At 45.4% G+C, this 14,956-nt stretch overlaps 1 protein-coding gene across 3 annotated transcripts in view; it reads left to right on the top strand.

The window, feature by feature from the left end:
* asic2 (acid-sensing (proton-gated) ion channel 2) overlaps positions 1 to 14,956 on the top strand; it is a 250,903-nt gene that overhangs the window by 124,216 nt on the left and 111,731 nt on the right. The window contains exon 1 of one of the 3 annotated variants that reach the window (XM_040190622.2): positions 6,725 to 8,575. The exons of the other annotated variants lie outside the window; for them this stretch is intronic. Coding sequence (XP_040046556.2) covers positions 7,883 to 8,575 — 693 coding nt within the window. The 5' untranslated portion in view covers positions 6,725 to 7,882. Of the gene's footprint in view, positions 1 to 6,724; positions 8,576 to 14,956 lie in introns of those variants that run through there. 3 annotated transcript variants of the gene reach the window in all.

The raw sequence follows: 14,956 nt of genomic DNA, 5'->3' as shown, positions 1-14,956 counted from the left end.
TGATATGTATTCATCTTACCTGATCCAAATGAACTAAGCGTTAGTTTGTTTTCTGCGTGACGCAGCCTTTACCTTAACTCCAGATAATGTTCCCCTTCAATAGGTTACAGCTCTTTGCAATAATGGAGTTGCAGATAGAACCCTGGGATGATTGCAAATGAACACTACATCTTAACAATAGCTGCACATCTGGCCTTTATGGGACTTCTCACTTGCTACACCTCAGCACCCTCGTCTGGCCCAGCGTGAGTTCACTGCTCCTGTTTCTCTCCCTCTCTCTCTGTCTCTCCCCGTCTGTCTCTCTCTCTGTCTCTGTCTCTCCCTGTCTCTCCCTCTCTGTCTCACATCGACGCGGCTTCTCGTCCTTAGTGCATGCGGAGCAGGGTGGTTTAGCGGAGTACTGAAGGTTACACACAGCACATCTGACTAATGGTCCAGCTCTTTGTACATGCTCATGCTAATCACTTCGCTGATTGATTGCGCTGCTCCTAAGCACTAATAGCATCATTAGCCCGAGCTGTTGTGGCAGCCTCGGCTCTGAGCTTTTCATTCCCTCGCCAGGATTTTCTTTATCCTTCCTTTAATTCCTTCATTTTAAATGTAATGTAATTGATTCTCAGCAAAGTCAAAGTGAAGGTAAATCATAGAACATGAGAGGTTTTCATTAGCGCCGCTGCTAACCGCACCCTTGGATGTTGGTCCAGCTGGAGGTACTGTTACCTTGGAAACCCTGTGACAAAGGCTTCACGGGGGAAGTGAAACAGAAGGATGCCAAGTAGAACTGCAGGAAGGTACATTAGCACCTGGGTCCTGATCGTATGTTAGACAACTAGTTGCGTGATTTGTAGCTACAGTACAACTTGCTGAAATACATCCTTTACATCCACGCAGTATCTCCGTCATCCATTCAACCATCGAGTGGCGCAAAGCGGCTTTCCTGATGATCTTTAGAAGTAAGAGTCTAAATCTTCACGGTCGGCAGTGGAGTAATGTCTCACATGAGCAGTCTGAGCCAACAGCATCGACATGCTGCCCCTCACCAACGGTTAAAGCTGTACAAGGAGAATGCAGCTGACCACTGAGTCACAGTCTGATGCGAGCAAGAAGTGGTGGACATGGTGGAAATCTATTTAAGTTGACACGCTGCAGCTGTGAGGTCATGATAGCGTGATACAAGTTGCACAACAATTTTTTTTTAAAAGCAGTAAAGAAACAATTTTTGATACCTGGCGACACAGTTGTACCACTCAAATCGTCGAGTAAATGCTTGCTGTAGCATATCTCCTTTTTCCTCTGACTGTGCAGTTGGGACTTCATTGTTCAAAAGTGAGTCACACTTTTGCATCATTTACTCATCTCGATATATTTGAGACCTTGATATCAATGCATAGAGGATTTGTCCAAGAGAAGCTTGTCCTGCCTTTACACTTCACGTAAGCCTACATATACTCATTGTCAGGGCTGACACATCATTATGGACACAACATGCGCATTTATAAACATTGTCTGACCAAATGTCTCACATTGAATTCAGTTTACCATCAATTAGGTGAACATAAATGTAATTTTTTTTGCAAACAAAGCTCTCACAAATCTGGCTATATACAATCCCTGCCTGTCCTAGCACAGGATAATATCACAGGACCGTATGTCATTCAGTCATCTTCTACACCGCGTGTCCTTAGAATGGGGGGGGGTGCACATGACACGAGGTGCATCTTGGACTCGTCGCTAGCCAATAGCGGAAGCTGACGCACTAACAAACTACCATTCATCCTCACATTGACATCAACTGCAATTTAGAGTCTCTAAACAGCCAGACCTCCTTTTTAAACATTGATTTTTTTCCAGAGGAACTCATCCAAAATATTCAGAATATCCAGAAGCGAGTGGAGTGACAATCACGGCTTCAGAATCGGGTTAAACTACAAACATAGCGAACGCTCTTGGCTCTCGTACATCTCCGTTGGTCATGTCGTTGGTTTCCAATGCTCCTATTGGATGATACTTTCAACATACTTTCATTTTCACTTCATTGCTTCTGCATTGACCTGAAGCAACTATATTAAAAGGTACATGACATGTGGACTTGTCTGAGGTCGGTCAGCCGTGTCGTGACCTGGAGGCTCAGAGACAGCAGCTGGCAGTGGGGAGCTGTAAAGGGCAGCAGTGTGTGTGCACAGTGCGGCTGGGATGCTGCCAAACTGTCAGAGAGTGTTTTAGGTAGCGTCAAGCGGGGAAGATTATTAGTCTAACCAGAGCTGATGTTGTAATCATCGGGTAGGGAATCCGGCTGGATGAACAACCTAACAATTTGTGGGTTAACGTTACAAAAAAGCTCTTATTTTAGATAAAGGAATACATTTGCATTTGTCCGCCAGGGTTTTTGTTCACGCACATTTCTAAGCAAAGAAACATTTATTTTGTTATTAGTTAAAAGTGACTACTTAAAGACCTCCTGCCTTGTCGAATATGAGCCAGGTTTGGGGCCTTACCCAAAACAGCTGCTGTATATTGCCTTCCAATAAGGGTTTCACCAAATCATGGATGGTGTTTTAAAAAACGAGTTCAGCCAACCACACTAAACGTCGGTACTTCAAGCGGAAAGTGATGTCCAGCGTCGGCATCGGCTCAATCTGAAGGTATGTGGTTAGAACAGCTTACCAGAACTCTGCTCTCATCTCTGCTCGAGGCCATCAGCTCGATGCCGCTCACACGCCCACACCGCACCCTGCGTCTGAGCGGGCCCGTGGGGGAAGTTTGCCTTCAGGGCTGAAAGGGTTTATTATAATCACAACCATGACATTTTTCTAAAACCTTCCAGAGTAGGTATGTTGCCTAAATCTAAAGGACCGTTTCTGGCACAAAGCCCTCAAAGCAAACTCCTCCCATGTGCACTGAACTGTCAGCAGTCGAGTTGCATTATGGGTAATGTGTGCACTCTTTGCAATCTCTGCTTTTGCTCTATCAATTTTTCATGACTCTCTTCTCTTTGTTAGTGTAACAATGTGATCATTAGAGTACTCTTCTAATCATTGTTGATACTCAAACTATTATATTTGAAGCCGTTTCTATTCATCATGGCGTGTCAAAGACCCAGCGAGATTTATTTAACAGTGTTAAGAAATATTTCGACACATATGATATAAATATATTTACATAGAAAACTTTACAGTTTGTTGTTGTCTAAGTATTGCCCCTTTCGTGGCCTCCAGGCGCCAGAAGGGAGAGAAGGCTTGTTAAATTCATTTCTGCATCTTCTCTCCTGTCGGCATCGATGCAATGCAGACTTTTCTCTGTATTGATTTGAATGTGATTTGAGAGGTGGCCCCCACAGCTCAGTTGGCTCCATAAACATCACGTCCGGTTTCTCGATCTCTGATCTCAGCGTGTCAGAGATAACCCTATGACGGGGGGGGACTGATGAGTGGAACTCTTGGTGACCTCACTGGCCCCGTCAGCCTCGGCAGGAGAAGGCTGTCTTCTCTTTTTGTCGTCTTCGTTAACAGCAACGTTGGTGTTACAGAATGTGCTGCCTTTTGGCCACGGCAGGCAGATGATGTGGCAGCGGCTGAGGGGTGAATTTAATACGAGCCTTGACAGGCGCCTCCGTTTTCGTGAGTGACGACGCCTACATGTTTGTCGGTGAATCGCAAAAAAAAGGGGGGCGAGACAGGAGAAAAAGGGAGAGCGTAAAGGGGGAGGGAATTAAGGGGACCAAATCAGGATTTCAACTGGACAAGAGAGGGCGACTCTTCTGGTTGCATCTACGTAAGTCCATCAGAAGATAACCCTCCTTCTCATTTGAGTCATTACTTCAGTAAACACCTGAGAAAACACCACACTCGAGGCTTCATAACAGCTGTACACACACACCAAAGGGTGACATCACTGTGAGTGTGTCCACTTCTTTTATACAGAGTATGATCCACGAGCTGATACCAGGGCAGGGACTTTTGTTTGTCTTTGTGGCTTCATGGCTCATATTTGTCAGGGTGAATCACGTCAGGTCAAGCTAATGGAGTCGCGGGCTGATACTAAACTGGTCCGTCAGTACTTTAAACTCAAGCCAACGGCGCTGCATTCAATTCACTTCTATCTTCATTGATCGAGCTGCAGGGAATCTGCTATTCATTATAGTTGCAATTCACTGCTAATCCTTAATTGGTTGTCTGAAAAATGATGATAACAATTAGGTTAAAATTCTAATAATGTTTCAGTCGTTTTTTTTATTATCATTCTTGAAAAGTTTAGATTACCTCGAGATCCTTCTCGTCTAATTTAATCCGAACTGACCGTGCAAGTGGAGCTGCTGAGGTCAGTAAACGACCAAACGTGCACAACGTTCATTGTGTCTTTTTTCTTATCTTACTGAAGGATCCCCCCTTCCTGCCGGAGGCTACAGCTCGGCTAACGGTCTTCATCGCGCGCTCCGATGTTTTGTTTTACCTGCCATAGTGTTTTATTGATTTCCTTTGAGTCACTTCCTGCAAAAGCAGAATTTATATTGACTTTTTTTTCTTCCATTAAAGATAATGTTTTCTGAATGTCGGCTTCCTCCCCCGATTCTGCTTACTTATGTTATCTTACACAAATACACTCTTACAATTTTAAAATCTCGCAATTTCTATTCTTACAAAAAATTGTAATTCCGCTTTATAGGTCAGTCTGGATTGAAGTTGCATTCACGCTATGCAGTTGGATAACATTTTGTAGCAAAAACTGTTGTTGTGGTTTGAAAAGACTAAACCCAAAAGTCTATCATTATTATTATTACTCATCAGTATTAATGATCTAATATCATATTTAAAGCCCTCGTATTCTGTTATACCGCAACACTTTCATAGCAGCGGTGATTGAGAGATGATGGAGGTGCCCCTCCAAAAGAAAACCTCTGGCCCGTCACAAAGGCAGTCATTACTAAATTATTGTATGAACCCTTACAAGAGCTATTAGATGCAATGACGAAGAAATGAGAAGCTCCAAAAACACCATCAATCTCTCGGCTTAATCTGTGGCTAACCAGTAAATCATTCTTTCTGTTCATTTAAAATCTAATGACTTTAGAGAGCAGACGGAAGGTGAGGCAACCCAGACAGGTTTTTTTTTCCCTCTTTTGCATTTGCTTTAACCGCAGTCATATTAGAAAACCAAAAGTATGAGGAAAGTCCTTAATTGCTTGGCCTGCCATCACTGTCATTCTAAATCAATGACATGATGATGAATGGCAGCCCTTCACACACATTTCTTCCAGCGCCCCGTGCGTTTAATGTACTCGCCGCGTGTCACGGCCTCATCCGTGTTTTCCAATACAAGCGCTGTGTGAATGAACCGTTGCCTTCCACACGCCGCACTCAAAGCCACTTGTCCTATTAAACTATTTCCACCCGGCATCCTCCGAGACATTTTAAGCCTCAATAAAGATGAGACTGTGAATGTTTATTCATGGTTTGTATTTACAGGTTACGCTCTCATTACCAGTGTTACGACACTGTGTCCTTTGATCTGTGACAATGTTTTTGACAAAATTGTACTGAAGTATTTGCCATGGCATTGCAGCCATATAGTCTGTGTAATTGTATCTGACGCTTGGTTGTACCCCTAATTTTACGTATGTTATAGAATTGAAAATCGGATATGTTATTGACACTGACTGAACTGAAAACCCCTTTTTATGGCTGCAAGGTAATTATTTAGCACGGGGATCCAGCATCTGGAAGGCTTCCCCCCTCACTCTGCACCTCTGTAGCTTACAGCAGAAGATAATAAATGCGCTTTTAATCATACGACATTTCAATGCCAAATCCCAGTTCATTTATTTTGCTCGGTTGTTCGTTATGCATCGATGTGTTTTACCCTTTCAACATTTCCATATTGCATATCCTTCTGCCATTTGGGAATGACATTTGTCTGTAGTTAGAGTTGAAGAGTTGAAGTTGTCAGTGCTCCCTTGTGGGCAAACAATGTATCGTATGTAACATACATCTCTTCTTCAACAGTTTAGTTTAGTTTTGATTCTGATCATCGAAAATTAACAAGCAAAAGTATTTTTTGTTGCTTGAACTTAAAATAATTCAATATTTGTTAAATAATCAAACCTAATCTCACCAGAACAGTAACCATGGTAACGGTACACAGTATAGATTGTAACACGCTTTAAAGCAATTATCACTTGTAATAATAATAATAATAAATAATAATAAAGTGTCCAAATTGATTAAAGTTCACTGACCTAATAAAAAAAACATTTTGTTTACTAAAACTAGCAGAAATGACACATTTGCAGTTACAGTAAAATGCGCTAAAAATCATCGGGGCGCATAACGGAGTGCGCTTGTCGCGCCGCACACAGCGCGCTCCCATCGCGCGGCTCAGCGGCAGACAAACAGGGAGGGGGGAGAGGGAGAGACAGGCGGTCTCATCGGAGACAGGCGGACAGAGCTGTGGCGCAGGAGGAGGAGGAGGAGGAGGAGGAGAGGTGCACCGGGAGGACAAGCTGCCTGAGAGAAAAAGAAAACAGGCGCAAAAAGCAAGGAAGAAGAGGAGCAGATCCACGGGAGATCACTGAGGGGAGAGGAGAAGTCATTCGGAGCAGAACAAGGACACTGAGGGGGGAAAGTGCAAACGAAGCCTTGCCGGGCGGCGGGGAGAAGTGGAAAAGAAGACGAGGAGGAGGAGGAGGAGGAGGAGGAGGAGACGCAGCCTGACGGGAGGTCGGGCTTTTAGAGCTCTACTGGCACGAGAGCATCGCGGAGGAGGAGGAGGAGGAGGAGCGCGAGGGCGAGTTGATGGATTCGATACCGGGAGAGTATTTTTAGAAGGAGCGGGAGACACGAGTGAGGAATATCGAGATTAGAGATGCTGCCTTTGAGTGGGGGAGAAAAAACTAGGGAGCAGAAGGAGGAGAAGGAAGAAGAAGAAGAGAGAGTAAAAGGACACGGAGAAAAGAGGGAGAGATGTTGAGATCGGTGTCACAGAAGAGATTATCCCTGGTCTGGTTTCCCCCCGCAGGAAAGTGAGTGTGTGCGTCTGTTTACTTGCGCCTCCTTCTCCATGTGAAACGCGTGTTGGTGTGTGTCTCTCACTGTGACTGTTGCGCGCGGAGAAGCGGGTCTCCTCTCCTCGCGCGCAGCTGCCCCGTGGTTTACCTGCAGGACTTAAGAGATGGAAGCCATGTGCGGCGTGAGGCGAGGAGCACACCAGTGATCCCCCCCCCTCCCCTTCCTCTTAAAGAGCACTGGATACTCTTGAATAACATTGACAAGGAGCCCAAAAGAACACACTCCCGTAACTCAGGAGAAGAGAAACTACACCGCTGGAAACAAGGCAAGCCCCCCTCCAACTTACTGCACCACACCGACCAAACCCCCCCTGCGCTGTCGTCACGTTAATTTCATTACCTTCTCTTCCTTCATTTGCTTTTTTTTTTCACCCCCTCCCTGCCTAACTCTTGGTATTTTGTATTCCATCCTCTCCTCTGCCTCTCCCCTCCCCTCCCTCTCCTTCTTGCCTCCGCGCTCTCTGTCTCATCCTCTCTTGTCCGCTGTCACGCCGGCTGCAGTCAGTCATGTAGAAGCCACCTGGCTCGGAGCACATTTGCCCATCTACATTTATTTTTTGCCCCCCGCCACCCCTCTTCCCCCGCTGAGCTGGATGATTGGCGCTTAGCGCTCTCGGATAGAGGGACCATGGAGAGATGACCAACAAGTAGCTGCAGCCAAGTTAATCCGAGCCCCACCAGTGGCGGAAACACGCTGATTACCTTTGGGTGGGGGGGTGGGGGGGCGTTTGCGGGTACTCGGTCCGAAATTTAGACTCTCTACAGTTAAGACCGACGCAGATCCAGGTGTGGACTACAACAGTGGATTTATCCTGGAGCTACATGTGGGCTCCGGCCCCTGAGGCCTCGCCGGGAAATGAAGCCTTTCCCGCGGCTGTAGGAGTGCTGTGGGCAGCCATGGCCCTGGAGGGGCGCTGTCTCCGCCGGGGATCCCCCGCCATGCTCCGAAAGGGTCGTCAGCCGCGTCCTACAAAGCCAACTCTGGCCCGGGTCACTTCCACTCTGCTATCAAGGACGCGCCTGCACGGCCTGAGGCAGGTTTGCGTCCCCGGCGGTTCCGTTGGCCGCAGGGCCTTTTGGCTCCTGGCTCTCTGCACCTCGCTGGGGCTGCTCGTATCCTGGTCCTCCAACCGCGTGCTGCACTGGCTTTCTTTCCCCACGCACACGCGAGTCCACACAGAGTGGGCAAAAGAACTGGCCTTCCCTACGGTGACCATCTGCAACAACAACCCCATCCGCCTCTACAAGCTCACCAAGAGCGACCTGTATTTCGCCGGCCACTGGTTGGGCCTACTGCTGGCCAACCGCACGGTGAGGCCGATGATTCTGGACCTGCTTCAGGAGGACCGCCGGGCCTGGTTCGGGAAGCTGTCGGACTTCAGGCTCTTCCTGCCACCCAGAAACTTTGAAGGAACCAACCTGGAGTTTATGGACCGTCTGAGCCACCAACTGGACGACATGCTCCTCTCATGCAAGTACAGAGGACAGCCCTGTGGCGCTCACAACTTCTCCTCTGTAAGTCCGTTTCACTGTATTCTGGAAGCTATTTGACACGTCGGCATCAAAAACACACGTCTGACGCCTTCGGCTCCTTACGTGTTGTCTTTACTTTGCGTGTTTTCCAGTTTGAAAGAGTTTGAAACACATTACATCATGCTGAAACTGTATATTGAGGCTATCAAGACGCAGTGAACAAGCTTTGTAACTTCCCGTTATAGCGGACTAACACTACCTTTCATTGTAAATTAGCGAATGCGTTAATGAACGTGGCAGCTATTAAAATACCACCAGAGCTCTTGTTAAACGAATGACGCTAAATAAATGACGCTTTTGCAAAATATAACAACATATAAAAAAGTCGAATGAACGGTAGCCATTTAATATAACTCGGACAGCATTGTTCATATGCTAGAGGCTAAGAAAAGCTGCCTCTGCAAACCCTCCATCAAAAACTTTACAGTGCTGTGCGCCCCCCCCCTCATAGGACTTAACTGTCTGATCATTCTCACTCACATCGATTTTCTGTGTGGGCGACTGTGGGTTTGAGGATGCGGGTGCCTGCTCTGCCTTGTTGGCGCCGTTTTCTCTGCAGTCATGCAGAAAGTCACACAGTTTTTGAAACTTTTCCTTCATGTAATTTGATGTTCTTTTTAACTCTGGGCTAAGTCAGTGACCGGCTGGGGAGAAATGAGACACGGTACTGCATAAGTGTTGGTTGGGTCACTTGTTAGAAGCGCTGGGTTTTGTTGCAATTATCACACTTTCAGTGATTATGAAGATGGTCATCAAACGGCTTTTGATATTGTTAGAATGCCGTTCATTGTGCCTTCAACGTCAGTGAAGAAGTTCTCCTTCCCTCTAATACATTTGAATTACTCTTCCAGATCAGGGAAATAAATGACAATAAATATAATAATGATTTACTAGATATATACGCCTTGTATGCAGTCATGTACTTGCCAATTTCACAAAGCCAATGTTCGTTTACAGGTGTCTGGTGGCTCTCTTAGAAATAATTCTGGTGGTGTGGAGGTAGACAGAAGTGAGCAAACCCGAACACTATAGACTTTTCCTCATCTCTGTGTTTGAGCTATCAAAGTAGAAGTAGAACATGCAGACTCACCCTCCCCTCGTGTCCACCTCTCTCTCTCTGCTACAAAAGTCAAACTAAACCTTAAGATCAAGCCTGCTACAGGGAATATGAGCGAGGATCCATCAAGCTTTTGGCATACAGCTGACGTGAAACAACTGAAAGTAAACTTCCCCAGTCCCCAAAACGATGGGCAGGAAATGCATAGAGCGTTAGGAGCCCGGTGGATTTATGCGTGTGATATATTTTCTGAACAAAGGACTCGGTGAATTACTCCATATCTTTGGTTCTGCATCGTCCATCACAGCAGAGTTGTTGTTTTTCCTGTCAATGGTATAACAATAGAATGGCGAATGTGCAAAGTACTCTATTTATGCAGAATGCAACCTATGATCATAAATTAGGTATTACCTTGTCAGACAACATTCCCATAACCAAGTGAGCCGTGAACACTTGGAGTTGAGCGGTCCTTTGTTTGTACAGCTCATGCAGTCTATTAATATAATACATAAATAGATGGGCCTGCCATTACTACACATAAAGAAACGTGTTTGAAAGATTTAATGTGCACAACAACCTTCCTATATTCCCCCTTCCTTCCAAAACTCTTCATTCTAGCACCAGTTCTGTAAGCCTCCCTCCCAAAGTAGCCTGTCTGTTTTGAGGGACTTGTGGCAAAAGAAAATGTATTTCACAGCGGATGGTTGGTAGGTACTCCAGATACCCGGATGTTTTTCATAATAAGTGTCCTTTTATAATGTTTGGAAGGACTTTACCTGGACCTGATGCAACATGAAAGGACGAAAAAGTCCATTCCAATCCCTAACAATTGTTGTATTCACCTTTTTTCCCGGTTGGGTGTATCCTCTGTTGCATATCCCCAGTGCCATACAAATGAACAGCCTCCTCACAACCTTCAAAAGCCACTATTCACTTACACGGCTTTTTAGAGACCCCATTATTTGGAATGCGGGGGCATTTTCCTTCTTAGCCCGATTTAGACGTCCACACAGAGCGGTTTGTTGACGTGCCGGCTTTGTTACCCTGATGTTCTCTTGTCAGTTTTTATGTCAAGGTAATGCGTCCAAGGGATCCGGATTAAGTTTCACATTGGTGGAATTAGTAATGTGAAATTAATTGAGCATGAGTGTAGTAGCAGTTTGCCCGAGCTGAATGATTTTCATGGCATTCATCTTTTTCTGAATATTTTTAAAATTTGATCATTGTTACAGGCTACAGTGCAAATTTCAGACAACAAATCTGTACAAATTCCTGAATATGCGTCATTTTAAAAAGCACATGAGACAGTGAGGGATAAAGAGACTTTACTTTACAGATCCCGGCATATTGACGCCTCAGTCCTGCCGGCTTCTTCATCTTGTTTTGACCTCACGGGGGGCCTCGTGGCGATAACCGGCCCTCGTGGTTCTGCTAATCTCGTTATCCTGCTGCGGCAAGTCAGCAAAGACTCCCCAAGGCCCATTCATTATCACCGCATTTAGAGCACTGTCACTCCAAAACCAGAGCGGAGGCAACAACCCGATCCAACATGGGATAGGGAACACGCGCTACGCAGACATGCGATTTAGACAAACAAGAGAATCCTTGCATTGTGTGTGTAGACATTTGCATACCCTGCAGTCTCGGGGGACCCAGGAGAAATCCATCGAGTTTGATGGAGGTTAGTTATTACAGGAGCATGAGAGGATGCTTTGAACTGCCAAGTAGCGGGTTATGGGGGGGGGGAGGGGAGAAGAAACGTACAGCCAGAGGTGGGGCGTGAGAGGTAATATAGAGAAAAGGCATCTGGTTGGGAATACAAATGGGTCCCATAACTCTGGCCAACCTCCCGCGGCAGCAGGACTCCATGTGCTGAATCCACGGCATCGCAGTGAATGTGAACTAGAAGGCTGGCTGATCGATAAATCTGCTGGCTCCGTGCTGTATTTTGTCATGGTCTCTTTTGCTTCCACATCTCCAAAACGCTGACGTATTTTCAGCCACGCTGTAAGCCCCAATCTTAACGGAGGAGCAGGGAATTAGGCGCCAAAGGCCAGGCAAGCGGTTCTGACCGTCCACAATGGAATGTAAATGATACCTTATCAAACGGCAGCGGGCTGAGCCTCCCCCCTCGAGACAGATACACGGCGCGCACTCTCGCAGCTTTCACGAGAAGAGATATCTACACCTGTAATGACAAATTGAACGGGGCTCAGAATCGGAGAGCAGCACATAATCACACTCTAGGCATTGTGTAAAAAAGGTGAAGCTCTCTGCTTGGCCCCCGCCAGCGTAACTCTTATATCTGCAGAGGAATCTCATAATTGCGAAATGTTTGCTCATACGTATTTTTAAATCGTGAGTTGTATGGGGACAATATTGCGGGTGAGATTTAGGGTTGTAACTGATTGGGCTTTTCAATTGAAGCTGCGCAAACCCTTCTTTCACATTAACAATGGATACAATGTGGAAGTGACAAGTGAACCCACACAGAATGAATAAGCGACTCCACGTTTTATACGTCCCGGCTGGATGTATAAATACAACACTTAGCATTTCCAATTAAAAGCCAATGATACTGTATGTCCCCGATGTGATCACTGCTTGTTCCCGGAGCTTGCATGTTGTCCCTGCAGGTTTATCCATAATCTACTCTACACATATTTCTTTTTATTAACTGAGGACGTTTTATAACTGTAAAGTAACCTTGGGTTGCTAATGGAAAAGTGCATTCCAATAAAACAAATACTTTCTCTCCTGTTTGCATCTACAATCACAAAACTGAAGGATACACGTAATCGTTCATGCAATAGTTTGAATTTAAAATAATTGCCCATCCTTTATTCTTAGTATTTTAGCAATACCCTACTCAGTTCTGCTCCTACAGCCCTATATTGATATTGTAGGCTAACCGTGCCTTTATGTTGCCATTTACTGCTCTCTTGTGACACATTTCATTATTGTTGCTTAAAGATTGATAGCCTTTTCATAGAAAGCCCTGCTGTAAGAATATTTGTATCTGGACTCTACGGAGATTGAGATACTATCATTTTATACCCGTTTTGGCTTCTGGGCGGCTAAGGGAGCTGGCGCTCTTTTCCACGTGCGGCCAGTCGGATCCAATAAGCTTTGACGAATGGTTGAAACGTGCAAATCAGCCGGACTTCCAGATCCAGATTTTCGCTCCTCCTGGTCTCTCTAGAGTAGTTCAGCTTCACTCTATCAAGTACAACTTTCCATGATTACATTTCTCATCATGTCTAGTCAGTCACCACTGAGACTGAAAGGGCTGCTGAAGTTTTAACCAAATGCAGGTAATAATGTAGTCCTCCCTTTTGTCAATGACCTTTTCAGTAGGATGCTGTAAAAAAGACCATAAACCAGGCATGCTCCACTTGGCCCAGTAATTAGCAACATAACGGACATTTGTGTCTCAGCCTTTTGGGGGAATCCTCCCCTTTCTTTTCATAAGAGAGCCCTATACGTTCGTTTTGATGCTTTGGTGCACTCTGGGATATCAGAGTGCACACATTGAAAGTACTCGCAAAAAGTCAAAATGTGAATCATTTTATTTCATTGTGATGTGGAGGATTGTCAACAACCAGCCACCTTTGTCATGAGCTATTGATCTGGTTTAGAGTAAACGCCGGCGGAGGTCAGGCGGGAGCTGCAGCTCAGCCTACGTGCACCCAGGTGGCCCTGTGCCTACCGCAATTCACCACCAATCCAATTTCCCTCTTTAGAAAAAAAAAACAGCTGCAGTGGTTTCCGGAGCACCTGCTTCTGGTTCATATTAAAAATCATAACTGTGTCTTTCTATGAACGGCTACAATGCCGGTCATTGACACACTGCAGACACAAGAGCCCTCAGTGAACAGTCACCTTAATCTCACAGTGTAATGCAGGACAGGAATGCAGGCAAAAAGAGTGTACATGGTTAGTGTTCATAAGGCCTCGTTGATGCATAAAGCACAGGACTTGTAAAAGGTTAGTGTTTGAAATAGAAAGCTTATGGATGCTCTTGCATGAATATAATTAATTGAAGCTGTATCCAATCCCGACCACACAAGTTATTGTAAGTGAACTTTGCTTGCTCTCAGTGTTCGTAATGCGGTAGAAAGGAAGAAAGGAAGATTATTTGTGGGTTGTCAAGTGTTAATTGGAAGACATACGTGATCGCAGCTGACAGACTGTCTTCACAGGATTCACACTATTCGACAAGCGCACCAAAAAAAAAAACTGTGTTACCGAAGATATGCATACCACCACGAGGCCAATCGATTTTCACTCTCTGGACCTTTGACCAACCTACACCCACCCAAAGTGTTGTTTATGTATTCTCTGTTTGTTGATTGGTGAGAGGGGGCGAGTATGTACATGTGAATGAACACAATATTGGAATCAAACCTTAAGTATCATTCGATAACTAAACATTCACAAAGAAATGAGTGTTCAGTGTTCATATAAGACTAAGAAAATGACCTTCTATAGTCCTAAAATACACCGGAGGCAATAAATGAAGACAGATTATCAGCATCGGCAGATATATTGAGGGCATCAGGAACCTTTGAATTTAGACGTGGAAATTAAAGTGAAAAGAGAGTGCAAAAAATGTGCAAAATATGAATAAAAGCATTGCTGGCTTGACGTTTCCAGGGCATCAGGGCTTTGTATTCATCATTTATATTCAAACCACTTTTCCACAGCATGCGGTCCTGTTTAGTTGAGCCTCGTAAAGAAACACCACTGCATTCCGTCATTATGAACAAGAGTGAACAAAGGCGTGTCCTTAAAGTGTTTTGTCCATATATCAACTATTTGCTTAAGCTGGTTAAAATGTTCGTGGGCGGTCGACTGAAACAACCCCTTAGTGCTTGGAGGAAGGCACAGGGACAGCGAACAGAGCCGGCCGGGTCCACGGGACTTGTTTGGTGGATCGATAACCGGGCTCGGCGCCGGCGCCAATCCAGGCTTCTCAGCGGGTGCAACTGGCTGTGTCTGGCTCTCCTGCCAGGAACAATAAGCCCACGGCTTGGTACAAAAACAACACACACAGGTAACATGCTATTAGCAGTCTGAAAAAAATCTCATTCACAGGAGCCCCACTGGAAGTCTCTACTTTAACGTTTTTTGATTGCGTTAAGAAGCTCCGTTGCAAAGAGGCACACATTAACAAAAGAGATGGTCGAGGTATTGCGGTCCCCCGGTCGTCACCTGTGGCAGGCATGATGTGCTGTGTGCGTAGCAGAGCGACCCAGCTCTGAGATTGTTCGGATGTGACTCCTTAATCTGCATTACTGACATGC

The sequence above is a fragment of the Gasterosteus aculeatus genome, chromosome 11 (assembly GCF_964276395.1).
Source record: "Gasterosteus aculeatus chromosome 11, fGasAcu3.hap1.1, whole genome shotgun sequence".
Lineage (NCBI taxonomy): Eukaryota > Metazoa > Chordata > Actinopteri > Perciformes > Gasterosteidae > Gasterosteus > Gasterosteus aculeatus.
The sequence above is the reverse complement of the archived record's forward strand: the minus strand, read 5'-3'. Positions and strand labels throughout refer to the sequence as shown.